The sequence below is a fragment of the Populus alba genome, chromosome 1 (genome assembly GCF_005239225.2).
Source record: "Populus alba chromosome 1, ASM523922v2, whole genome shotgun sequence".
NCBI classification, from domain to species: Eukaryota; Viridiplantae; Streptophyta; class Magnoliopsida; order Malpighiales; family Salicaceae; genus Populus; species Populus alba.
The window spans coordinates 48,670,767-48,697,550 of NC_133284.1; the positions used below are offsets into that span (position 1 = coordinate 48,670,767).

General features: G+C 35.1%; 1 protein-coding gene, 1 long non-coding RNA gene and 1 pseudogene across 2 annotated transcripts in view; all 3 read right to left on the reverse strand.

Annotated features, from left to right (window-relative positions):
* Window positions 1-7,574: 7,574 nt before the first annotated feature.
* On the reverse strand, window positions 7,575-8,871 carry LOC118038571 (disease resistance protein RPS2). Its single transcript, XM_035044967.2, has 3 exons — window positions 8,313-8,871; window positions 7,951-8,195; window positions 7,575-7,841 (listed from the first exon to the last, which is right to left on the reverse strand). Exons 1-2 carry the CDS (start codon window positions 8,799-8,801, stop codon window positions 8,055-8,057), a joined length of 630 nt encoding a protein of 209 aa, XP_034900858.2. The 5' UTR covers window positions 8,802-8,871; the 3' UTR covers window positions 7,575-7,841; window positions 7,951-8,054.
* Window positions 8,872-9,575: 704 nt separating this feature from the next.
* Window positions 9,576-12,745, reverse strand: LOC118038584 (probable disease resistance protein At4g27220; annotated as a pseudogene).
* A 103-nt stretch (window positions 12,746-12,848) lies between these two features.
* LOC140955933 (uncharacterized) overlaps window positions 12,849-26,784 on the reverse strand; it is a 24,907-nt gene continuing 10,971 nt past the window's right edge. Inside the window, exon 3 of the long non-coding RNA XR_012170704.1 lies at window positions 12,849-12,928. This is a non-coding gene — a long non-coding RNA (uncharacterized lncRNA). The remainder of the gene's footprint in view (window positions 12,929-26,784) is intronic.

Sequence of the window (26,784 nt, forward strand, 5' to 3'; positions counted from 1 at the left end):
AAACTTACATTGAAAGGTCGTCCTTCCAATGTGCCTCGTACTTGCGGGTAAATTGATTCCGCTGTGAAGGCACACCACCTTTGCATTGTGAACCAGCGCTAGAAGAGGCAGCATCGGTTGACGGCGCAGGTGGTGTAGATGCCTCTTCTTGAGAGGCACCTAAGGAAATATCATCATCGCTACTAGACGAATTTGCTGCGACCGTATGTGAACGACCAGCTCTGGTTTTCATTCTACGCATCTACCCAATTTTATACAAATCATTATATAATTAAATTCAAATGTTAAAAAAAATTCGACAGCACCTCCCTTATACTGGATACTACCTAAATCCACAAACCTGCAAGTATTAACAATAGCCACAACCAATTGACCCAATCTATACTAATTATTCCAACATATTCAATTACTAATCCTAAGGTAAATTCAACATTAACAATTACAAGTCAAAACATTATTCAATAATTATGCCAATACAACAAAACAATAAATTAAAAAAAAACTCTAGACTAACAATCCAAATAAATGGAAACAATAAAACACAAATCATGCAATAATAGAGTAAAATTAATATTTCTTCCAACATATTTCATTACTAATTCTAAGGTAAAATCAACATTAACAATTATAATTCAAAAAATTATTCAATAATTATGTCAATACAACAATAAAATATATTCAATAAATTAAAAAAAAATTATAGACTAACAATTAAAATCAATGGAAATAATTAAACACAAATCATGCAATAATAGAGTAAAATTACTAATTATTCCAACATATTCAATTACTAATTCTAAGGTAAATTCAACATTAACAACAAATATTCAACAAATTAACTAATAACAATTATGTCAATACAACAATTAAAAATATTCAATAAATTCAAAAAACAAAACTATAGACTTTAGGAAAGAAATCTGCATACCTTAATAATATGTTGAATTCAAAACTTTATCTACATTACAAAAAATTACACCAAAACAAAAAACATAACAAGAATAAAAATAGCTAAAAATAAAAATAAATAAAATAGAAAAAAACACATACCTTTAATGTGTTGAAGATTCACAACAAATCTTGCTAGAGATTCTAGGTGAAAGCTTTGAAGAATTGAGAGGAAAAAAATTGAAATTTTAAGGTGAAAAATGGAGGAGGAGAAAAAATAAACTGAAGGGGCGGCTGGTGGAACTTATATGGTGGTTTTACTGACGGACTCACCAACGAAAATAAAAAATTATTATTATTTTAATTAAATCAGTCGGTAAAGTGTCAAAAATCTGTCGATAATTTTTGAATTTTGCACCGAAAATTTTAATTAACCTCCATATTTTTTGCGGTCTGCCGGTAATCTGAAACGGTTAGTGGTGCATTCAATGCACACCCTTTGGAATTCACACATTCTGTCGGTATGTTTGTCGGTAAAATTTATCCATCGACAAATTACCGACGGAAATAATTATGTTGGTATAGCCGTCGATGATTGTGGCATTTCTAGTAATTATTTTCAAACTCTCTATGAGATGCCGACGAACGTTAGTACGTCGGTATCGTCATCGGTGATTGTGGCATTTTGAGTAATTATTTTCGAACTCTCTATGAGATGCTGACGGACATAAGTCCATAGGTATGGACGTCGGTGATTATGGCATTTCGAGTAATTATTTTCGAACTCTCTATTAGATGTCGATGGACGTGAGTTCATTGGTATGGACGTCGGTAATTGTTGAACTATACAAGAAATGTTGTATTTGTATTGCCTATTTACCTTCCTACAAAAACTTAAATGATAAACTATCCATCGCACAAAACAATAACAACAGTGCTTAAGCAATAAATATTTCGTGTTAGAAAATATATCATCCATAATCTAAATTACATGAAAAAAGGGTTTTACACAGGGCTTCATTTTGATAGTTAGTCAGAATTTTCTTCTTCTTCATCACCAATTAAATAGTCATCAATTGAATAGTCATCACCTTCATCGCAATCTTCAATATGAATATCATTTTCTTCATCGACATTTGCTTGTCCGCTAGAGCTCAAAACAACATTCAACTCCTCTTCGTCAACATCAACAAGACTATCATCGAAAACACGAAAATTTGAATTTTCTTCTAATTCAATTGAGGGAGCAACTCGATGTGATTCAACCAACTCACTAACTTGAAAGACTTCATCTCGCACACTTGTGTCTTCGTTCTCATCTTGAACAACCTAGACACGACCCCAGGGTACCGTTTTTAAAACGGACAACCAATCAACTCTTGATCGATCATTTCTAAATGAAGGGGTGTATGTGTAATAAACTTGTTGACATTGCTTTGGGAAAACAAAGACATCGTTTATGTTGCAGAGTCTAGCTTTTGAGTTGATTTCGACCAGACCATAGTGCGGATCAACTCTGATTCATTTGTCAGTTGTGTCATACCGCATTTGAATAAAAACACTTTATTCTACTCGCTATGATATTACAGTTCGACGACTTCTTCTAATCTACCATAGTAGTCAACTTCTAACTCACTACTAGTGGATCCCTAAAAACAAACACCGCAGTTGTATGTCTTTCTTTCTTGCCCATATTCTTTAGTATGGAAAACATATCCATTAACAAAATACCCGTTGTAGCACTTAACTTTTCTTTCAGGCCCGAGGCTTAGTGAAGATAATAACTTAGGCGCACTCTTTCCTATTTAATAAACCTTGTATGTAATGTACATCAATAAACAATAAATGAACGGGAATCTCGTAATGACAGGCATACGTATAGTAATTTTACAAGTTAGAATGAGTTTGTGATAGTGCTTACATGTGTTCTGAACTACGTGGAATCTCGTAATGACATGCATACGTATAGTAATTTTACAAGTTAGAATGAGTTTGTGATAGTGCTTACATGTGTTCTGAACCACATGGAAAATTGTTCATCTTGTAATTGAAAGATCTGGGATTCGGTCAGTTATGAGTTATTGGAAAGCAAATATTGTCGATGTTGTCTGCAAGTGATAATGAGTGTATGATATTACACTATATAATTAATAGTATATTACTGACAAAGTTTAATTAGTATTACACATATATAAACTTACTGAATAAAAGGTCTCAGCTCATTATAGTTAAATAGAACATAATTGTGTGCTTGTTTGAATTCTATTTCCGACAAATATCTTCCTCTTACGATATTTTTAGGTGTGGGTCGTCCAGTATTGGAGAATATTGACAAGTTCCCACTAGAAGGCAATTCACCGCCATCATCATGCCATGGAACACGATTGATTCTTGTTCTCAGATGAGGTTCGAAATAGTACAAGATAAATGTTGAGATCTCCTCAACAATATAGGCCTCACATATTGAAGCCTCAATATGCGCCTTGTTCTTAACCTTTTTCTTGAGATTAAACAAGTACCTGCATTGAATTAAAATTCAAGTATTTTCAATTAAGAAAAACATATAAAATACTTTATATATGAATTACATTGCAACTGTAATATCTAACCATTCGAATGGGTACATCCATCTATACTGGATCGGTCCTCCAGCTTTTGCCTCAAACGGTAGATATATGGGAGATGCTCCATTGTGTCAGAAAATGATGGAGGGAATATCATCTCAAGTTTGCATAGTGTCTCGATGATATTCGTTTGAAGCCTCTCAATGTGCTCACCATTCAACTTGCTGGAGCATATATCTCTGAAGAAATGATTGATCTCCGTTAGTGCATCCCATATTCCCTTTGGCAACAAATCACGAAAAGCTAATGGGATGAGTGTTTGCATAAACACATGGAAGTCATGACTCTTCATTCCATACAATCTGTAGTCCTCTATATTAACCAACCTTGATATGTTCGATGCATGTCCATCCGGAAAACGCAGACTCTTAAGCCATTTGTAGACTAGCAGTTGTGCGTTTTTCTCTAACATGAAACTTGCCCTTGGTTTTGCGACCTATGACTCATCATATTTTTACGGTTATAGTATAAAGCTATATCCAATCTAGCCTTGATGTTGTCCTTTGTCTTCCCCTTCACATCCATGACGGTGTTGAAAATGTTCTCAAACACGTTCTTTTCGATGCGCATGACGTTAAGGTTATGGCGGAGCAGATTGGTCTTCCAATAAGGAAGCTCCCAAAAGATACTTCGCTTTACCTAATTATGGGTCAAACCAAAACCAAGAAACTTTTGCTTACCTGATTGAAGGCCAAACACAATGTCACCGTACTTTGATATAACATGATGCAATTCTTCACCAGAAAGACACGGGGATGCAAAATCTTTTTCAACTCTTCCAACAAAGAAATCTTTTATGTTCTTTCTATACCTGTGATTAAGTGGCAAGAAGCGACGGTGACAATAAAAAAAAGAAGCTTTACCTCCGTTTGCTAGTGTGAATGCCTTGTTGTTTTCCATGCAGTATGGACATGCAAGTTTCACATGCGTGCTCCAACCAGAAAGCATTCCATAAGATGAAAAATCATTGATAGTCCATATCAAAGCCGCCCTCATAAGGAAATTTTGTTTCCTCGATATATCATAAGTCAGAGCTCTGGAGGACCACAACTGCGCCAACTCATCAATCAACGGTCAAAGACAAACATCTATATTCTGCCCCGGGCTTCTCGAACCGGGTATGATAGTAGATAAAAAACTCTTGTCTTATACACATTCCCGGTGGCAAGTTATAAACTGTGAGTATCACCGGCCAACAAGAATATGGAGCAGCAAATGACCCAAATGGGTTGAATCCGTCTGTACACAACCTAAGACGCACATTCCTTAATTCAGCTGAAAAGTGAGGATGCACACTTTTAAAGCGTTTCCACGCTTCACCGTCAGAAGGATGCACCATCACACCATGGGAATAGATGTTGCGAAATTAATAAAACCCTAAACCCCGTTACAATAATGCATCCTCCGCAATCCTTGTGGTGAATCTCGATACATCCATGAACGATCATCCATGACTTTTATATATCGAACCTCTATAAAATTATGATGACATCATGTATTAATTAACTAAGTTAGGTAAATAAACTTGCAAAAATATTACTTTAGCTCAAGATTATCCAACAAACAAATCACAACTTCTCATAAATATTAAATATTCATTATGATAATTTATCAACGTCCATATGTACAAATTAATATATATATAAAATTTATGAAAATTACCACACCGCAATACCATTGATAAAACTTAAAACGGACCCATTAAGCAAGCTATTAATTATTTCAAAACAGCACATGTAATTCGGTAGTTCCATAAAGTTTTAACGATTTACAAACAAATACAATCTTACAAAATCTAAAACAAACCATAACAGGTATAAAATTATACATTCATATACTACAAGTTTGTTTGAGAAATAACAATAAAACATGTACATATACTAACAAAATACATATACTAAAAAAAACAACAAAATTGACATTTAAATGTTAAAATTTTAAAAGATAGAATTACTTACAAAAATTGATAAAATTCGTCGGCAAATCAGAACACAGATTCTGTGACCACAAAACTTCAAGAAATATAACTTGTTGTGCTGAGATGAGGGAGATTTTTGTGTGGGTGGTGGTTGTTTGCAGATGTGGAGAGTTGGGATTAGGAAGAAGAAGGAGAAATAGGGGAGGAGAGGGTCGGCAGCAGGGAATTATATTAACTTTTTCCGACGGTTTCACAGATGAATTATTCCGTCAGTGAAACTGTCGGCTATTCTATCGGAAAAATGGACACGTCACTGTACAGATCCGCCATTTCAAATTCGTCGGTATTTTTAATGGTGAACCGGTCACGTTACTGTATGGGCCTATCGTTTTGAATTCGTTGGTGATTCCACCGGAAAAAACCACCCTGCCAAAACCTCCACGTCAGCAACCCGTCTTTTTTTTTTTTTTTTTTTTAATTCTGAACTTTTCTTCTGTAATTTAGATGGTAACTACCGATGGAATTATGGACAGAAAAAGTTCCGTCGGTAATGACGACCTCAAATTACCGACAGAAATATTATGTCGGTAAATCCATTGCTATTAATCGAATTTCTGGTAGTGGGAGGAGTGTTCGCAAATACCATGGGAGATGCTATTTGTATTATTTTAGTTGTTGGTATAATAGTCCAAATATTGTAACGACCATTTTATAGAAATGAGCACAATGTTTTTAGAATATTTATAAAAATTGACATGGGCAAACAAACAGACGCCTTTATTTCTGGAAGTTCACTCATCAAACACAGATACACAAGTCAACATCTTTCTTTTGGGAGTTCTATAGCCGTTAAGACTGTTACAATGTGAAGCCAAATTGAATCTCCTTGTCAATGAAACAATTGATATTACTTCCATCAATTAAAAAATATTCACAGCACCACAGCTCAAAGACATGAATCTCCATGAAATCGCCTAATGTCGAGATGATCATGTAATAGGCATATCGCATATGTTGATTTAATTCAACCATTTAGAGTTCAAGGAGGAGGAGAGAACATAAAAAACTACAGCCATATTAATTTGGTTGGGAAAAAAATGAATTATTAGCATGTTTTTCAAATTCCAAACCCAAACTAATCTTCTCACCCCATCATCATCACCAATCCAGCCATCTTCCTCTTTCGTCTACCCACCCACCTCGGGCTCCCATTCTCCAAGTGCTGGTTGGCAGTGCGACAAAAAGATGCTTTGTCGACTTAATCTAGTTCGTTCAGGTTTACATAGCCCAAATACAAAGGAAGTTTCTTTTTCATTAATGCTTATGATTTGTTATTTTATATTCGGTATAATTCTTCATACTATTAAATTTTTTTATCCTTCTCATCATTGTTTTGAGAGAGTTACGTTTATAAATCTAGTTGTTGTTTATTCTCATTGGTGTTACCAAAAATAAGATATTTAATAGACTTGAGGAAAAAAAATACTACAAGCTCTTAAAAGGCAGACACTATTTTTTTCAATGCTGGAGGATTTATCCTTCACTCATTCACATTGTAAGTTGATTTTTTTATATACCCATTCACATATATTTATATATCTATGTAGACACCAGATTATTGCACAGTACCAAGTTAACCGAGTGACTTGCTATATATAAAAATACAACCTTCAAAAGAAAATTATTTGTTATTTTTATCTCAAAAACTTAAACTTGAGATTTAAATATGCGCACACACTTGTATAAGTAGAATGGGTATTGTAAATCATCTAGTAAGTGATCCAATGATAAAAACTTGAAACTAAAAGGTTTACTTTCATTGTGGTTGCTAATATGATGGTCTGAACACCCATATTAATCAAAACAAAAACAAAAGAAGAAAGGAGGGTTATTGTAAGCATGTGTTTGTAAGAACACAAATGGTGTTTTACAGTAACATTCATTCCAGATCTTAAGCAGCATTGCTAGGCCTATTTCAAAACCACATAAAGAATTGAAATACAAATAGAACATCAAAATTACAGGGAAAACATGTTGATGAGGCAAATACACAAGTCGTAGAGCCATTAATTTGAGCACAAAGGAGAGTGAAAATCCACACATTAAACAACATGCACACACATGAGTAATATTATGCCCTTGTTTTTGAAGGTCCAGACACTTGAAAAGAAACACAAATGGGCAAGCAAACATATGCCCTTATTTCTTGAGGTTCGCACAATAAATGACTAAAAACGCAACATGGCATGCATGGGTAAACAACACGCATAGATGGAGAAATCAATATCCTTCTTTTAGAAATTCTATAAAATTACAATACAAAGCCAAAGCCAAATTGTATGCCATTGCCAATGAAACAGTTGAAATCACTTCCACAAATTAAAAAACATTCGCAACACCAACCAACCAACCTGATGCAAACATGAAGAAAAATTATTAGCCATATTACCTGTATGCATGGATATTGTATATGTTGATTTAATTTAACCATTTAAAGATAAATAAATGCAACTATTTTACCTGCAAGAATGAATTGTTAGCATGTTTTTCAAATTCCAATGCCAAACTTATCATCTGACTTAATTATCATGACCACCTCCATCCTTGTCTTTTTCCTCGTCCTCTTACTCTTCCTCCTCCCATTCCTCTTCCTCTTCCTCTTCCACCTTTTCCTCTTCCCACCACCCATTATTTCGGGTCCACATTCTACAAGTGGTGGTCGGCACGGAGCAACCAGTGCTTGAATCCTCGACTACTTGAGATACCTGCAAAACCAATTCAAGCAAGTCATATGCATTCTAACTTTTATGTTTTATTATTGAGTGAAACAAGAAACAAAAACACTAAAAGAAAGGCAAGAAATCAGGTCCAATAAGCAGCACCTCTGATTGAGCCCGCATTGAACCATTTGATGTAGTACTAAATTTTGTGGTCAATTTTGGACATTGACGCACCTTCAACGTCTCCAAATGAGGGAATAAGAAATCATAACATCCAAGACTAAAATAGACAATACTCGGTAATTGTTCTAGAGACAGCTCTTGCAGATCTGGGAGTACTATCTCCTTCTCAACATCAATAGGTGAAGCATGATCATACTGTCCAAATACTCCCAATATTTGAGAGGATTCTCCTACTTCAAGTTTTTGGAGCTTTTTGAGACTTGAAGCCATGTCTACTGGGAAGAGACTCTTCAACTTGTTACATCCTCTGATCTTAAGTTGACACAAATTAGGAAAGCATGAAGATTGAAGATCACTCCCTGATAATATCTGATCCTTTTCATTGTCATTATCCTTAGCAATTATTTGCTCCAATTCCACACAAGTTGATATCTCTAGAACTTCCAGATGAACTAGACTAGTAATCATAATGCTTGTGAATACATGTTTTAGTCTTTTACAATTCCTCACTACCAAAGAAGTCAAATGGCTTAGCACAATACATAATATACACCTCATGTCAGGCACAGGTAGGGAGTACACATGTAATGTTTCCAAACTTGTTAACCCGTGCATCAAAAGAAAACAAGGGTACATATTTGTTAGATATAATTCCTATTAATTTTTTTGCACTTTGTAATTATTATGTAATTTTGGTAAATGGATGAACCAATTATACCCAATACCTAAGTACTTAACAGCAAAAAGATATAAATAGACAGGGAAATTGGGCATGGGAATATGAAATCATAATTTTTCATATTTATGGTAATCTAAATATAAATTATTATTTTATACTAGTTAAATTAAAAGCAACCATGAAAAAATTATACTTATTAAATAAAAAATAGTTTTTTATATTTGATTTATGATAAAAAAAAAACAAATTATAACATTAACCAAAAATTAATAAAATACAAAAGAAAATAATTTTAACTACAAAATGCTATATTGTTGATCATTTTAATTATTTTTTTTCATACGAAAAGGTGAAAAAAATGTAAAGAAAAAAATATGAAAAATATATAATAAATAATAAATTTTTTAAACTACATATAGATTTTTTATTAACTTTTTCAACTGTTTTTTCACTCAAATTAGGAAACATAATGATGATTGAAAATATAATTATTGACAATTAAATTATCAATTAAATTCAGTTTTAGAAATTTGGAGGAAGAAAGAAGAAATTATTACAGTTTATTAAAGTTGACAATTTAAATTAGAAACGAAAAAAGATTATGGAGAAATATAAAGGACGTACTTGGAGCTGTGCCAACAAATTACCCAATTCTTCGTGGCCATGAATGGTTAAGACTTGCAAAGAAGGCAACTGGGCAGCAGAATTCTTTGGACCAAAAAAACTGCAATTTGAAATAATCAATTTTCTTAGCTGAGGGAAGTTGATGACGTCATCTCTGGTGAGTGCATCTCCTTCTCCACTGTAAAATATTTGCTTTAAATTGTCAGCTAATGTAATCTTCATCTGTTCGAGGTTTAGAAGACTTGGAGACACGGAGACAGGGAAGACATGTTCCAGTTTATCACAGCCACTTATAGAAAGAATTTTTAATTTTGGGAAGCCAAGAGACTTTGGAATTATTTCCCTTTCACCATCTTGCTCTTTGATAAGACGCTTTAATTCATCGCATTGTTCTATCTGTAGTGTTTCCAGATGAATAAGACTTTGAGCGAGGGACGGTGTGAAAATAAATGTCAGTTTGTCAAGAAACAACAACTCTAGATGAATAAGACTTTGAAGGCTGACATGTCTGGTGGGCCCCTTCCATATACATTTGAGCTCAGATAACCATTGCAGATGTAACTTTGTTAAAGATGACAGCAGCTGCAACTCCTTCTCCTCGTTAATTCCATCATCACCCTCACCCAATTCAAATACCTCTTCCAATGATTCACATGAACTAATTTCCACACTTAATAGATTTTCCAAAGCATGCCGCCATTTTGCTTGAAACAGAGTGCGAATATCCCCACATGCAGTCACTTGTACATGTTCTAATCTTTGAAAGAAGTCCTTTTGCGAACCATGGCCATGGGTGGTCATCTGATCAGAGGACAATACTATATTTTTTAAACCCTCAATGTCGCTAAAACCAATTTGAGACACAGTAGGAAACAACTGCTCAAATGTCTTTGCATTTAAGGATGTGGCGCTGATATCACTCAAATATAACCTTGTCGAGGTTGGGTATGTTTTATCGAGTGAATACCAATCCCCAAATAGTATATCATATTTGAGCAACCTGGGAAAAACAAAATCTTTGGGAATGCATTCAACCTCCGGTATCTTCAATGATAATACAGCTAAATGAGACAGCGATTCGAGTTCTGTTAGGCTCGCATTCATTCCTTCTGTGCTGTCACATCCAACAACATCCCATTCCTTGAAGCTCTCATCCCCGATCAACAGTTCTTCTAACTTCTTCAACCTGCCAATCAAATTCACAGGAATCCTTCTTAGCAATTCACAACCTGTCACATCCAACAACCTCAACTCCTTGAGCTCCCCCATTTCACTAGGTAATTCTTCAACGGAAGAGAAACTTATAAAACCAAGAATCTTAAGTCTTTGCAGCTTTCTCAACCAAATGAGGCCCTTGCATTTACACCTTTTCAACAACAACGATTGAAGGCTCGTTGAGAATTCAAGTGATTGCAATGACAAACACCCTCCATCAAGAGACAAAACTTCAATTGCTTTCATCCCTTCAAAAAACCTCTCTGGAACATTCAAACCACCATCCAGTCCTAACAATAGGACTTTGAGCTGTGGACACACCAATCCTTCAGGAAGTTCTGTGAGTTTATTGCCCATTAACGAAACTACTGTACAACCTTCAAAGCTTTTATTGCTCATTGGCCACTCCTTCAACCCAAAGCCAGCCTTTACCATGAATCCGTATTTTTCTGATGATGCTATCTGAATAGCAACATCACGAACCAAGTCATGCATTTTCACATATTCTTCACTTTTAGTTCCTAACAGCATACAACAAGCTTTGAGGTTTTTGATTGCCACATAAACTTGCATCTTCAATGGACTCCACATCTTGATGTAACCCATAGCCAACTGCGTATCTCGTCAAGTACTCAATTGGAATGTTGTTATCTTCTGGAAATAAGCAGCATAGCAAGAAACATAACTTGGTTTTCTCGTGCTTCAAATAATCATAACTCAACTTAAGACATGCATATGCATTTTTTTGTTCATCAATTTGTTCCATGTGCAAACATTGAGAGTTTTTGAGCTCTTTAAACGCTACTTCCCACTCAACAGCAGATTTATCTCTTAGAGCCCTTCCCACTGTCACAAGTGCTATAGGCAATCCTTTACATTCTCTCGCAACCTTCTTTGCTACTGTGTTCAAGGTAGAGTCCTCATCATGTAAACCAGCATTGATTTTGAATAAAGCCCATGCTTCATTTTCAGATAAGAGACTTAACAACACTGTTGGCTGGCACTCCATATAAGAACATATATCCTTAAGACGTGTTGTCAGAAGAATTTTACAACCCTTGTGAGCATCACCAAATGGGATCCCTATCTCTTCCATGTTAATAACTTTCCAGACATCATCTAGGATTATAAGGATCTTCTTTCCCTGCAGTCTCTGCCATAATCGATCTGCTCTCCCTTTTTTACTTTTCTCGTCAAAACGCAGACCTAAACTATCTGCCATTTGATCCTGAATGTCTGTGACATTTGGATTCTGGGACACCGTGGCTATCAAAACTTCATCAAAAAGATGCAACTCTTTTGCTCTCCTGCCTACTTCTTTCACTAGGGTGGTTTTACCCACCCCTCCCATGCCGTACAGTCCAATCATATCGATACTCTCATCTTTGAGAGCTTCCATAATTTGTTCAAAAGCTTTTTTTGACGATTCTGAGGGTGTGAATCCCTTTGATGGAAGAAATTCTATGTCTTGAAGAGGTGCTTTGTGGGACACTGTTGGAAACGTTTTGCTATTTTCTTCAAGGTTTCTCAAAGTCTCCGTCTTCTTTGCCAGTGCCTTGCTTAACTTGAATTGTCGTATCCAATTTGGACTCCAAGTAAAGCATTTGCCATTTTTTCCTGTTTCATTTTCCAATGGATTCACACCTTTAATTTCGTTGTTTGCATCCTCCAGCCATTTGTTGACATCTTTCTCAATTTCTTCAGCATTTCTTTCAGCAACTTCGACAGCCTTTTGCAAACGATCTAGTGTCAAAGCCAGGTTCTTCTTTTGTTCATTGAATTCTTGAACAAAATTGTTGAAACAGAACATGTAACGAAATTGCCTTATTGTTGGTTCCACCAAGAGTTCTGCTATCTTAGATACAATGGATTCACCAACACTTTCGATAGCCATTTTCCACCAGTCTGAAAACCAGAGAAATAAGGATACCGACTATGAGAGTGAGAAATTACAAGTAAAATAGGAATTGAGAGAATGGCAATAGGAATTTTATTACCTTAATTTTGGAAAATATGTGCGAAAAGCAATAAAATAGCGGGAGGGACAAAAGGAGAAGGCCTTTAGTATGGAATCCAGCTTCAAAAGCAACAAGGCAAGGTATAAGTATACCAATGAGCAACCCTCATCTATAATATCTTTAAATTAATTTGTTTATTAATTTTAAATTGTCATAATGTTGTTAATAAAATATAGAATATTAATATGGTTGTATTGTCAATCAAAAAACTCCTCTCGCTCACAAAATATAGATTAGAATATTAATATTAATATTAATTTTAATGTAATATTAATATTTCATCAAAAGTTAAGATATAGAATATTAATATATCTTAGTTCTATTTCACTAGTTGTATATGCCACTAACTTTATTCATGCAATCAATATATTTAATATTCATTTGAGTTTGATTAATGAATCTAAAGTTGAGATAAGATTATTAGAAAAAAAGATGCTTAGAAAAAAAAATTATGAAGTTGTGATAATTATGACGTTTCTTATTATATCAAGACATTGTTCATAGTGCTCCTAGTTAATGCTTTATTAATACTAGAAATTAATCAAAGTTATTGAGATGGATGCATATTTTATTTTTTTTCTTTATAAAATGAAGCAATTGTTCTATAAGGTTAAGGTGTAAAGGATACCTAAAATTAATATGTAGGTATTTATTTAATGAAAAACACACTAAATTGAGTTGTAAGAGGACTGTAAAGAGAATTTATTCTTGAAAGGAGTGGTGAGAGAAAAATAGAATTTGAAGAAGTTCAAGAAGCATAAACTAACATCTAATTAGAACCTGAGCTCAAATATAGCACTAGATACTTTGCTTAAAGATCAAGAAACACAATAATACCATAGATCCAATAAGAGATGTCATACACTAATGAAATATGTTTTTTTCATAGAAGTTAAAAATGATGAGTTGCTCATACTTAATGAGCCTACCAATTACATGAAAGCCAATATCTAATATTGATTCCATGAAATGACTCAAGGATATAAAATTCTAAATCGATTAAAAATAATTTGGTTGATTAACCTAAAGGAGTAAAATTCATTGGATGTATATAGATCTTTAAGAAATAGATTAGTATTAATGGCAATGTATAGATGTATAAAGCTAGACTAGTTACCAATGGTTACAAGAAAAGACAAGAATTGGCTTTGATGAAACCTTATAGCTGGTAGCTATGCAAAAACCTTTTTGTTATAGCTATATGCTAATATTAAGAATTCTAGCAAATAGATGTCAAAAATGCATTCTTGTATAGGAATATTCATAAAGATACTATATTACACTACCTGAAGGTTTTGAATCTAAATAATTTCCCAAAAAAGTATACAAGCTGTAAAACTTCATTTATAGACTTAAACAAGATTTATTGGCACTAATAATATACTTGGTTGAGAATAAATTTAAATATGTTTCATATGAATATCACATCAATAAGCATGAAGAATTTCATGAAAAATAAATCAAAAAGTCAAAGAAGGAAGCAAAGTGAAGACTTAGTTTAAATATTTATTTTAGTTCTTAATTTGTAAATCTTTATATCTTACTTGGTGGTATAATTAAAATAAACTCACACACATCACTCTGCATACATTAAAGGATTGATATATCAGATGATCTAAGATAGATGGTTCTAAGAATTTACCTAGATTAAAATTATTGAATATGGAATTCTACATGAGTTGGACGACTGTTTGTTCATCAATGATAAACAATTGGAAATTCTACATTAACCAGATGACTGCTTGTTCATTAGTGATGAAAACTTAGAAATTCTACAAGAATCAGTTGATTGATTGGCTTGACCAGTATGAACTGGTCAACCGTTTTACTTATTAGTGGGCTTCCAATAACTAGTTTTTCTTATATACCATTATATAGATTGTCTAATTGTAAACTTAGCAATGAATTCCAAACATATATGATAAAAAATCTACTCCAAGATCAAAATAACAATAAAATTATCAATCTTTGATCATACTATAGCTAGTGCTTTTAAACTATCATATTATAACACAAAGAGTATATATTTTCATTCTCGCTACACTTAAATACTTTTAAATCCTATTAGTGCTACTTAGTGAGTTATAAAGATATTAAAACTTTATTTGTATCATCCACTCTATTGAAAGAGTTTGTTGTAAAAAAAATCATACTTGTAAAACCATGAGAGTTAAGTAAAAACTCTTGCTATTAGTGAGGGAATATCATCAAAGTAAAATCTTGAAGAGGGTATATCTTCAAGTGAGAAAAATCTTGAAGAAGGATTTCAAGTGGTGTAAAAGGCTTGGTGTGGATTCATCCGGTGGCTATTGTACTCCTAAACTTAGACTAATAAAAAAATATAATATTCAAGTACACTTTGATATTTGAGGTGTGAATATAGCAAATTTGCAGATTCTCTCTCTTAACTCTTTACTTTAAGTACTTTAATTATATTGTTGGTTATTATGTTTACTTGAAATAATTTGCATTATTTGATATTATTCGATGTCTTAATCTTGGAACAACAATTGATATCAGAGTTTAGTTCTCATATATAAGTTTACTTAGACTTTGAGTAGAATAACAACCACTAGTTATAATCTTCAAAATGAAGGATCATCCACATCTAGAGTATCTTTTATTAATGGTGATGATTATGCATATTGAAAATGTAAGGCTCAAAATTTTGGCCCAAGTTCAAGTCAGCCCAAACCCAACCTAAGTTAACCTAGAAAAGGTTGTAAGAGAATTATCTTTCTCTTTTTTTTTTCTTGTGGTTGTTGTGACCCTACCCTCATCAAACTAATGATTTATTTTGGAGATCTGCATAATTGAAGACTATCATATTAGGATTCTTGGAATCCTGATCAATCGATCAATGAGTTTTTATCGAGTTTGGTAAAATTAAAATGAGTTTTTATCGAGTTTGGTCTAGACTAGCCGACTGGTTAGCCTATGATAACAGTCAACTGGTTGGTAAATTTGGTCAACCAGTTGGCCTAACAGTAGGTTTTTATCGAGTTTGTTGGGTTCAATCAGTTTAGGTTATGTACAGATTCGATTGGGTGAAACAGTTCAATGCTATATTTATGTTTTGGTCTTTAAACTTAGAGTTTTTAATATTTTATGATACTTTGTGTTGTTTCTCAATTTTTAGCCCCACGAGTTGGAGATGGTGTGTATCCCTCTTGAAGTGAATGCAGGAGTTTAGCTCATGGTTGCTGGAAGATTGACAAAAATGGAGAATAAAGAAATATTTTTCTAACCCTGTTTCAATTGTTTTCTGCTCTCTTTATCCTCCCCCTTTGCTGCCAAAATTTTTAGGATTCTTAGGCTAATTAGGAGTCTTCATAATGATAAATTCATTCCTTCTTTCTCCTTGTGATAAAAAGTCGAGAACACTTGAAATACCAAAGGAAAAATGAGCTTTTAAGCATATTGAATCTCCTTAGATTTCTATTTTAGCTGTCTCCTAATCCACAAGTTGCCAAAGACGCATGAGATTACCATGGAATAACAAGAACAAGAGGAAAAGTCAAAAAAAAAGTTTATCATTTAAAATCATTCACCATATTGAGGGTAATGATGATGATGATAATCAAGAAAGCATTGAAGAGACTATTGCCTTAATTACAATGCAATTCTGAGCTTTCTAAGGAAGAAACAAGGAGATAAAAGATTATCAAATTTAAAGAAAGATGGGGAATAAGGAAAAGTCTAGCAAAGAACTTCTAAGGTGTTTTAAATGCAACAAGACAGGACACATCAAAGTAGATTGTCCACTTCTTCAATACAAGATGAGAAATCATCATTATAATAAGGCAATGACAACTACTGGGAGTGACAATTCTAACTCAAGTTTAAATGATGAAGAAAAGCATGTGGCAAACACGTGCTTTATGGCTATCGAAAATGAAAATGAGGTACAATCTTTGGATGATGAATCTGACCCTAACTATAATGAGTTCCATGATGCTCTTAAATCTTTATATGATGAATTTAAAAAATTAGGTTTAAAATATAGTTTATTAAACAATAAATATGCATGCTTATTTATAGAAAAAGAAACTCTAGAAAATAAACTTGTATTGTTATTGATGAAAATAAAAAGGTTAATCAACTTGAAAAAGAAAATAAATCCTTAAAAGAAAAGGTTGAAAAGTTGAATACAACATTAGCTAAATTCAAACAAGGCTCCAAGATTTTAGAAAATATGCTTTCATGTCAAAGGTGTGTTTTTAATCAAAAAAAAAAAAGGTTTAGGTAACCTAAAAGGAACCAAAAGTATTTGAAAAATCACTTTGTTAAAGCCAAACAATCTTATGACCCTAACCATAAATGCAATTATTGTAAAGTTAGAGGTCATATTATGTATGCCTGTTCCATTGAGAAGGACAAAGCTTAATATAACTTAGGTTCTAAAAGGAACCATAACTAACAATAAAGGAATGGAAAAAAACCAACCAAGCTCAAGCAATAATCAAGAAATGATAAGTAACTTCTTCATACCACTAAAAGAGCTAAGGTATGTAAGCTCCCATCCTCTTGGATTAATTATCGGTAATCTATTTAAAGGAACTAGAATTAAAGCTTCTCTTAGAAACATTAGTGGGCATTTTGCATTTGTTTCTGAAATAGAACCCAAGTCCTTTCTAAAAGCTCAAAAGGATGAAAAATGGAGTTTGGCCATACAAGATGAGTTAAAGTAATTTTATAAAAAATAATATTTAGGAACTAGCCCCTAAACATAACAATCAATCCACAATAAAAACAAAATGGGTTTCTAGAAACAAAGTTGATGAATATGGAACAATAATTAGAAACAAAGCTAGACTAATTGTCACATGTTATATTCAATAAAAAGGTATTGATTATAGAGAAAAATTTACATTGGTAGCTAGACTATAATCAATAAGGATGCTTTTAGTCTATGCTTATCATGCTAACTTTACACCTTTTCAAATGGATGTTAAAAATACATTTTTTTTAAAATGGTTTTATTATGGAAGAAGTGTATGTTAAGCAACCATAAGGTTTTGAAAACTTTCATTTTCTCAATTATATTTTAAAACTCAAAAGGACCTTGTATAGTTTAAAAGAAGCACCAAGAGCATGTTATGATCGATTAAAATCCTTTCTTATTGATAATGGTTTTAACATTGAAAAAATTATCTCTTTATAAGAATTTTACAAAATGCATACAAGATGAATTTGAAATGAGCAAGGGATGGTATCTTCACCAACCAAAGCAAGTACATCAAAGATCTTCTACAAAGATTTAGGATGGAACAAGTTAAAGTTGTTGATAACTTATGGGAACATCAATTAAGCTTAATATGAACAAAAATGGTAAGAATGTAAACATCACTAAATATTAAGGTATGATCAAATCTCTTTTATACTTAACTACAAGTATACCTAATATCATGTTTTGTGTATGTTTATGTGCATGTCGTTCTCAAGTTTGCCTAAAAAATCACATGTAAGTGTTGTAAAACGTATTTTTTTCTTTTTGCATGGTACTGTAGATTTAGAGTTATGAAATCTAAAACGAAGTGAGTTAAACTTAATCAGATATTAAAATACATAATTTTTCAGATGCAATGTTGATAGAAAAAATACTAGCAAAACATGATATTTTTTAGGATTCTTATTAGTATCTTGGGCTAATGAAAAAGCAAAACTTAGTAGCCCTATCAATCACTAAAGTAGAATATATAGTGGCAGGTAGTTGTTGTGTAAAACTTTTATGGATGAAATAAATCCTAGAAGACTATTAACTTAATTTTGATCATATATTTATTAAGTCTGATAACACTAGTTCTATAAGTCTTTATAAAAACTCAATCCAACACTCAAGTACAAAACATATAAAACTAAGGCTTCACTTCCTAAGGAATTACATTGTAAAAAGAGATATTGTACTTAAGCTTATAAGCACAAAACACCAATTAGTAGATTTCACAAAGCCACTAAGTAAAGATCAATTTTGCAAAATACAAGGAATTTGAGTTTAAAGGTTGGACAAATTGGTATATCATTACTCATAAAATATATTTGGATGATAAATTTTAAAAAATATAGATTTTTGTGTTAATCATTCGATCGACTCATATAACTAGATTAATTGGCTGATTGGTTGAGTCAGATGATTGATAACAAGGCTACTATTCATATTTTCAATTTTTAGCCCCTTGATTTCTTTGTCTTTTGAATATAATTTTTATATGGAAAGGATTTATTTTTAGTGCAAAGAAAGGATCTGAAGAGAATTTTAGGAAATTCTCAACTTGGGATTAATTGGCCGACCAAATGAGCTTAACACAAAATAATTAGTTGGTTGATTGCTCGGCAATATATATATTTTTTATTTCTCAAACAAAATTAGAAAATAAAACAAACCCTAAACCCGACTCCCTCTCTAAAACTCACCAAAATACATCCTCTTGATCATATTTTTAGCTTATTTCTTGAAGATTCAAGTATAATAGCAAGCAAGAAAAGAACAAAAAATGTGGAATCAAGAAGCAAAAGGGCTAACGATTGAACCTCATACCAAGGTGATGATATTCAAAGATTTCAAAATTCTTCTACAAATAGGTCTATTGCTATAAAAAGAGGCTTGGGAAATGATCTCAATGCTTTTGATATAGACATTATGTTTTAGGAAATGGTTGGAGCATAATATATTATTTGAAGAAAGTTAGTTATCCTAAGTTAATAAAAATGTTTTCTTTTTTGTTAATATGAGGATAACAATGGAACCAAGGATTATAAAGTCAAGATTTGATGTTAAGAACTAGATTGCTACATAGGATTATAGCACACAATATATTTCCAAAGAAAGAGCAATTTGATGAGGTAACTTTGATGGATATATGCTTAATCGATTGCATAATTAGGAGATGGCTAATAAATCTTCTTTATATTATGATTATGAATACGATCATGGCATATGATCAAAAGAAAAAGTCATTTTCATATGGTTAAGCATTAATTTATATTTTTTAGCATTTTAGGATTATTTTGATGGGTATAGATAGGAATCCATATTTAAAGCTCATGGAAATAGATAATAAGACCCTAACCAAGATGAAATGTCTTAAAAAAAGGATGGTGTTTGGGTTCCTAAGGACCAACTATGAGTACATGCTGAAGAAGAGCAAGATGATGAGGAGGAAGAGCATGAGACAAGTGGTGATGCCATAATTGAAGCTATGTTTAGGTTGTTGTAACCCATTTTTGGGTCCCCGCAAAAAAAATAAAATAAATAGCCAAAGAAGGTTAGAAAAATGACAAGAGGCAGAAGCGCTCGGAAAATGGTCAGAAAATTGGTCAAAGAGTATAAAGATACAAAGATTGGATTTTTGACAATATATTCTTGAAGGATGAGAACCCTATTGAGAAGGAAATTTTGAATTTTGAGGAGAGAAGCCCAAATTTGGATGTTTATGGGTTTAATTGATTTTTTATTGGATTTATAGGGGATTTGATCGCAAGAAAAATTGATTTTTTAAGTTAATTTGGGCTTTAAATTGAAGAAATTAAAGTTCTGGGGCCAAATTATGATTTTTAGGAATTTATTAAGTCAAATCAGGGGCTTAATTGCATAAATATTGAAGTTTAATGGCCAATTAGGGGTTTAATTGTGAAAATCCGAAACCAGGGACCAATTTGGAAAAGGCGCAAAGATAGGGGGGCTGTTTGGAGTTGATTGAGGGGCCTAATTGAAGAAATTGGAAGTTTATTGATCAATTGAGGGCTAAATTGCATAATTTAGAGGCCAAGGACCAAAGTGGAAAAGGCGGCCAACTTGGCGGACAAGACCGAAATTGGCAGGGACGCAATTGAAAGGAACAAAAATAATTGGGGGACCGATGTGAACGTTGGCGCATTTCTGGCGCCACATTTAAATGAAACGGCGCGTTTTCTCCAAAACGACGCCGTTTCAAGCATTTAAAAAAAAAAAAAAAAAGAATAGAGACCAAACGGCGCCGTTTTGAACGGCACTGTTTCTCTTCTTCTTCTCCCCCCGCAGGCGTAGCAGAGGAGAGGAAAACCGGGGTTTTTGTCCCCGCCTCTCTCCTCACGTGCCATGGCCCGACGCCCCACACCTTGGGACCCCCGAAGCCGAAGCCGCTGGCCGACCACCCGCCGCGCCACCGAACCCGAGAGAAGCACCTTGGCAGCGGCGCCTGCCGACTGACCGACCAGCACGCCTTGTTCCCCCATGCATGCCCCGATATTGCCTATAAATAGAGAAGAAGCAGAGTGAGAAGGAGGGAGGAAGGACCGATGGAGTGACCCAGAAAAGAAAGAAAAAAACCGAGACAGTTGAGAGAGAGAGGAAGAGAGAGAAACACCATAACAGAGGAGAGAGTTACCAAAAAACCCAAGAAAACCGAAAGCAAAGGGAAGGTTTGAAACCAGGAGGGAAGTGAGAAAACCGAAACCAAGCAAACGAACCGAGAGGACGTCGCCGGACCACTTGGAATTCGCCGTGAGGAGTCGACAGGAGTGGGTCACTGCCACCGCCTCCACCGCAGCACCGCCAGCAAGCCACCGTCTCCGCCGCGCCAGGTACGCCATCCTGACCCCCCTGCATTTTTTTTGTTAGGCCGGCGTAGTTTGGCCTCCTGCATGCAGAATCGTTTCTGCATCCAGGAGGCATGGGGGGAAAATAATTCCCCCCCCCCCCCGTTCATTTCCTTTTTTTGTTGGGCCAGACAGTGTCTGGCCCAATGATATGGGTCTGGGCAGGTCCGGCCCAGACCAAAGCAGGTTGCTGTTGGGTTGAGTCCGGCCCAACATTTTTGGGGTTGGAGTCCGGCCCAGTTAGTTGGGCCGGCCCAGCCCATTTAATGTATTAATATTATATTATTTGTTATATTATTATATTATGCATGTGGATGTATGTATATATTTTTTTAAAAAAAAAATATATAAAAAACAAATATAAAAAAAATTCTGAAAAGTAAAAAAAATATATTGTTTGTTCTTGGTATATATTGATTTGCAATTTTTTATACTATGGGGATATAATTTTCAGTATTTAAAAAACACCTGTTTTCGTAAAAAAAAAAAAGAGTTTATATAACAAAAAAAAATGTTTTGTTTTCATGCATACGGCCAATACACTAGCACGTTTTGAATGTTCTTTTTATATATATATAAAATATTGGAAGTTTTAAAAATGTGTTTTCGCATAGATTCTTAAACACAAAATCATTTTCTTGCATTTGTGGATTTTACAACCTGTTTGTAAAACTCCAAAGGGTATTGGCCAATATTCCAAAAAACTATAAAAATCTTATTTTGGGAGGAGAAGTTGGGGGTTATTGTTCACCGCTAATGTTTGGATGAAGAAATCCTTAAAAGGACGAACATCCAAAATATTATCGGGAGTAATAAATCAACGCACATGTTTGAAAGAAGCTTTGGTTGCGATCGAGAACATTTCAATTTTTTTTTCCACGGTTTACGAGTCGTGAAAAGTATAAAATTGTTTTTTTTTAAGAATTGTGAAATTTTCTTCGTTCTTTTATTCTCTTTTCCTTGCGATTTACGAGTTGACGGGATTAGAAAACACCAACACCATAGACTATAGAGCAAACCAAACACCAAGCAGCTTACCTTAGGTAGGGCGTATTAGGGGTGCTAGTACCTTCCCTTTACGCAACCAGTCCCTTGCCTTAGAATCTCTGAAAGACCAGTTAGGGTTCCTAGTGACCAAATACTAGGTGGCGACTCCAAAGAACCAAATCATCAGAACACAACGAAAATCGCCAGCCGATGTCGTGCCTTTATAGATTTTTTGTGCACGTGCGACAGAATGGCGACTCCACTGGGGACCTTGTAGACTAAGCTTTGTTTTGTCTGATTTATTTGTGTTTTCGTGTGTTTATTGTTAATATGCTCGTCCTTTTATTTGCGTATTTATTTTATTTTATTCTACTCATATTATTCATGCATTTTATACAATTGTCTCATGCATCACTTGCTTTAATTTTGAAAAGCACACACAAGCTTTAAGTTAAGTGGAGAATTAGCGATTTACCCTAAGACTATTGGTCAGGGTTTAAAGGCGTGAAACACCCAACTCATATCTGAGTGCCTGCTTGGTAATGGTGGGCATACGTGTCTTAACTGTTCCTTGCAACGCCCCCATACTATCTTTACGAAGAACGTCACTGGGCAGATATGAGACCCTTCAAGACTAGATAGAAAAACTACCCACTCTCACTTAATAATTAGAGTTTGTCCTTAGGTTGTGAATCTTACTTTCATTTTGCATCACGATTAATAATTTGAATTCATCAACCTAGGTTTTTGAGCTGAAATCATGACTAAGTACCTCTCTTTCCAAGAATATGGACAAGAGTCTGAGTTGGCTCAGATTGCCGAAGGAAAATGCCCAAGAATCGATACTAGTGGTTTACCATGCATTACCAAGGTAAATCACATGGTCAACGACTTAGGAAAGTTGCTGCCTATCATGGAATATGTCAACGAGACTTTGTTTGAAAGGAGATATGGGAGAATTGCACAGATAATGAGGTTACCTGTACAAGCAGCGGCGATCAAAGCCCTTTTGAGTTTTTGGGATCCAAGTTATCGGTGTTTTACCTTTGGAAACATCGATATGACACCCACCTTGGAAGAATATGAGAGAATTCTGGACTTTCCAAATGACAGCCACAGAATCTACCACCGACGCAGATTTGAAGACACAGCTTCGGAAGTAGTCAACTTATTAAGCTTAGGAAAGATCAGCCAGTGTAGAGTCGCCGAAGGGGTTTTTAAATGGAAGGTCATTGAAGCCCGAATGAAGAAAAATGCCCGAAGAAGGCAAGTTTGGGAGACGAGCGTTTATAGGTTGGTGGCCTTCGCCATTTTTGGACTAGTGTTGTTCCCTTCCGAAACTGGGGTCATCATTTTAGAAGCAGCAAGTGTCTTCGTCGAGTATGAGCATGACCGGATCAATCCTTCCTCAGCCATCTTGGGGGAAACCATGTTATCGCTTAATCACTGCCGAACACATGGAAAAGGAGCTATGAGATGTTGCGTCCCTATGTTATACCTATGGATAATCAGTCATATCGAAGCACCAAGAGACATTTTCAACAACTTTTGGTGGTTTGACTTGCGACCGTTAAAGATTACCATAGATGAGACTTGGAAGAATTGGGATGAGAAGGCATGGAGGGATAAGTATGCAGCATTGCCAAGTAGCAACTTCAAATGGAAAGCGCCGTGGATGAACAACGCTATTTGCACAATGAGCTGCGGAAGCAAGAGATGGGTTCCTTTGATTGGTGTAACCGGTTACATCGGCTATGCACCCGCCCTCGTAACAAGGCAGTTGGGCGGAATGCAATATACGCCAAGAACCTCGGGTTTAGCTGATTTCATTGGGTTATTCAAGCACCAACCGTTCATCAAAGAAATGGAGCTTATCCGACAGGATTGGGAAAGACCCGTGAGGGTGAAAAGAGAAGAAGGAAGCAGTTTTGAAACCTCATTCAGCCATAATTATATAGTCTGGAGGAATGAAGATTTTTCTGAAGTAAAGGGTCTATCTACACAAGAACAATCTGAGGCAACCATGGAACCACAAAAAAGGAAAAGAAAGGATGATGAGGAAGATCTAAGAAAGCAGTTAGATCAGTGTATAATAGAACTCAACAAAAGTAAGGGGCGACAGCAACTGTTAGAGAACCAGCTAGAGGAGGAAAATACGATGAGAGTTTTTCTGAATCAGCGGTTAGAAAAACAGGAGAAGCAGCTAATGTCTCTAAAGGAATGGCAGAAAAGGGCTGAGGTAGCTGAAGAGATAACAACAGGAGTCCAGGCTGAGTTGAGGAGTCGAATAGCTAATTATGACGAGTTGGTCAAGAAGTATGGGATAGCAGAAAAAGAATTGGCTAAGGTTAAGAGGGCAACAAAAGGCGTGAATGTTGATAAGGAGACGATGGATTCTTTGAAGAAGGGAAGGAAACTTCTTTTAAAGAAAATAGAAGTTGAAAAGGAGAAGAATTGTCTAGCCAACCTCGATACAGAAGAAGAAAGGAAGGTTAGAACTCAATACATGGTGCAACTAGAGGAAGAAAGAAATGCGAGAAGGGCCGCTGAGTCTGACATGAGAGATTACCAGAAGAGAGCTGAGTCTTCAAAAGGAAGAATGAGGGCTTTACAATCGGAAATCGAGGTACGAGAAGAAGAGTTAAGGGAGTTGAGAAGACACTACTTCGAGATGGAAGAGGAAATGAGTAAGGCTAAGCAAGAGCGTCAAGAATGCCAGGACTACATGGACAGCTTTACAGTTCAAATCAATTCCAAAATAGCAGAGCTGGATATCAAAAAGGAAGAGCTACAGAGGACAAGAGATAAGTTGGCACAATCAGAGGATATGGTGCGAGTATTGAAAAGAAGCAACGAAGCTTTAGGAGCCAGCAACGAAGCAATAATTGGAGATAACACTATATTCCATGATAAGATAAGACATATGTCAAAACAGGTTGAGCACGTAGCCCGTTGTGCGGAAAGGTTGCAACAACAAGCCACCGAAGTTGGAAGTGACGGTTCAAAGTATAGAGAATACATGGGGGCCATGGTCTGTTTTATTAGGGATTTAGCTAATAGGGGAAATGCCTTTTAGAAGTAGCAATGTATAGGACTTCTCTTTTCCATTATTGTTTTGTATGAGCAAATTTTGTTATTTATAAGAAGTCCATGACGTATTTCCTTTCGTAATGTGTTGAGTAAGCCACTATGATAAGAACTTGGCAAACCCTCCTTTATGGTAATCAGGTCAACTCAGAAATCTCGCTTAAAGGTTACGAAAGTCATGGATCAGCTCATAATACACATTACATATGCATCTCATTCTCATCACACATTTTGTTTTTAATTCATCATATGCATCGCCAGATCGTGAAGCATAAGTCCCATATCCAGAGTCCACCAAACCCGGTCCAAATCAAGAATGGAAAACGAAGAAAGAGCTCAATTAGAGTCGCACTACCAAACCGAGTTGGAATCTGTGAAAAATGAAGTTTCTCGACTAACCAATCTGCTGGAGCAACTTTTAAGAACCAAGAATGGAGAGGGAACGTCTACCCAACCACCTATAGGAGCACCGTCAGTTCATGTTCCGGGGTTATCTCAGAACTTGGGGGCAGATTCAGCGACGGGGCAACACTTTGCACCTGTTATTCCCATTCAGCCCCCTCAAGCTCACATCACTGTAGATTTAACAGCCGAGGGGCCTTCCGATAATAGGCCCACTGGTTTTGTGAACGATGACAAGATATCCGCATTAGAAGAAAGGTTAAGAGCAATCGAGGGAAATGACTGGTTTGACCCCATGCAAGCGTCGGAAATATGCTTGGTACCTAACCTCACGGTACCAAAAGATTTTAGGATACCAGAGTTTATAAGGTACACTGGGTTGGAATGCCCAAACACTCACCTTCGATCTTATTGCAATAAGATGGCTGAAGTGATATATGACAATAAGTTAATGATCTACTTTTTCCAAGACAGTCTATCGGGATCTGCGTTAAGTTGGTATATGAGGCTGGATAATGTCAAGATTAAGAAATGGAAGGACTTAGTGGAGGCTTTCCTAAAGCAATACAAGTTCAATTTGGAAATTGCGCCAGATCAAACGAGCCTCATGTCAATGAAAAAGAGAAGCCAAGAGTCAGTGAGGGCTTATGCGCAAAGATGGAGGGACGAGGCCACGCATGTGCAACCACCTTTGATAGAAACGGAGATGGTGACTTTGTTCGCCAATACATTCAAGGCACCCTATTATGAGCATTTAATGGGTAGCTCATCTCAACATTTCTTTGATGTTGTACGTGTGGCGGAAAGGATAGAGCAAGGAATTAAAAGCAGGGCGCATAGTAAAGAGCCTTTTAGAGAAGAA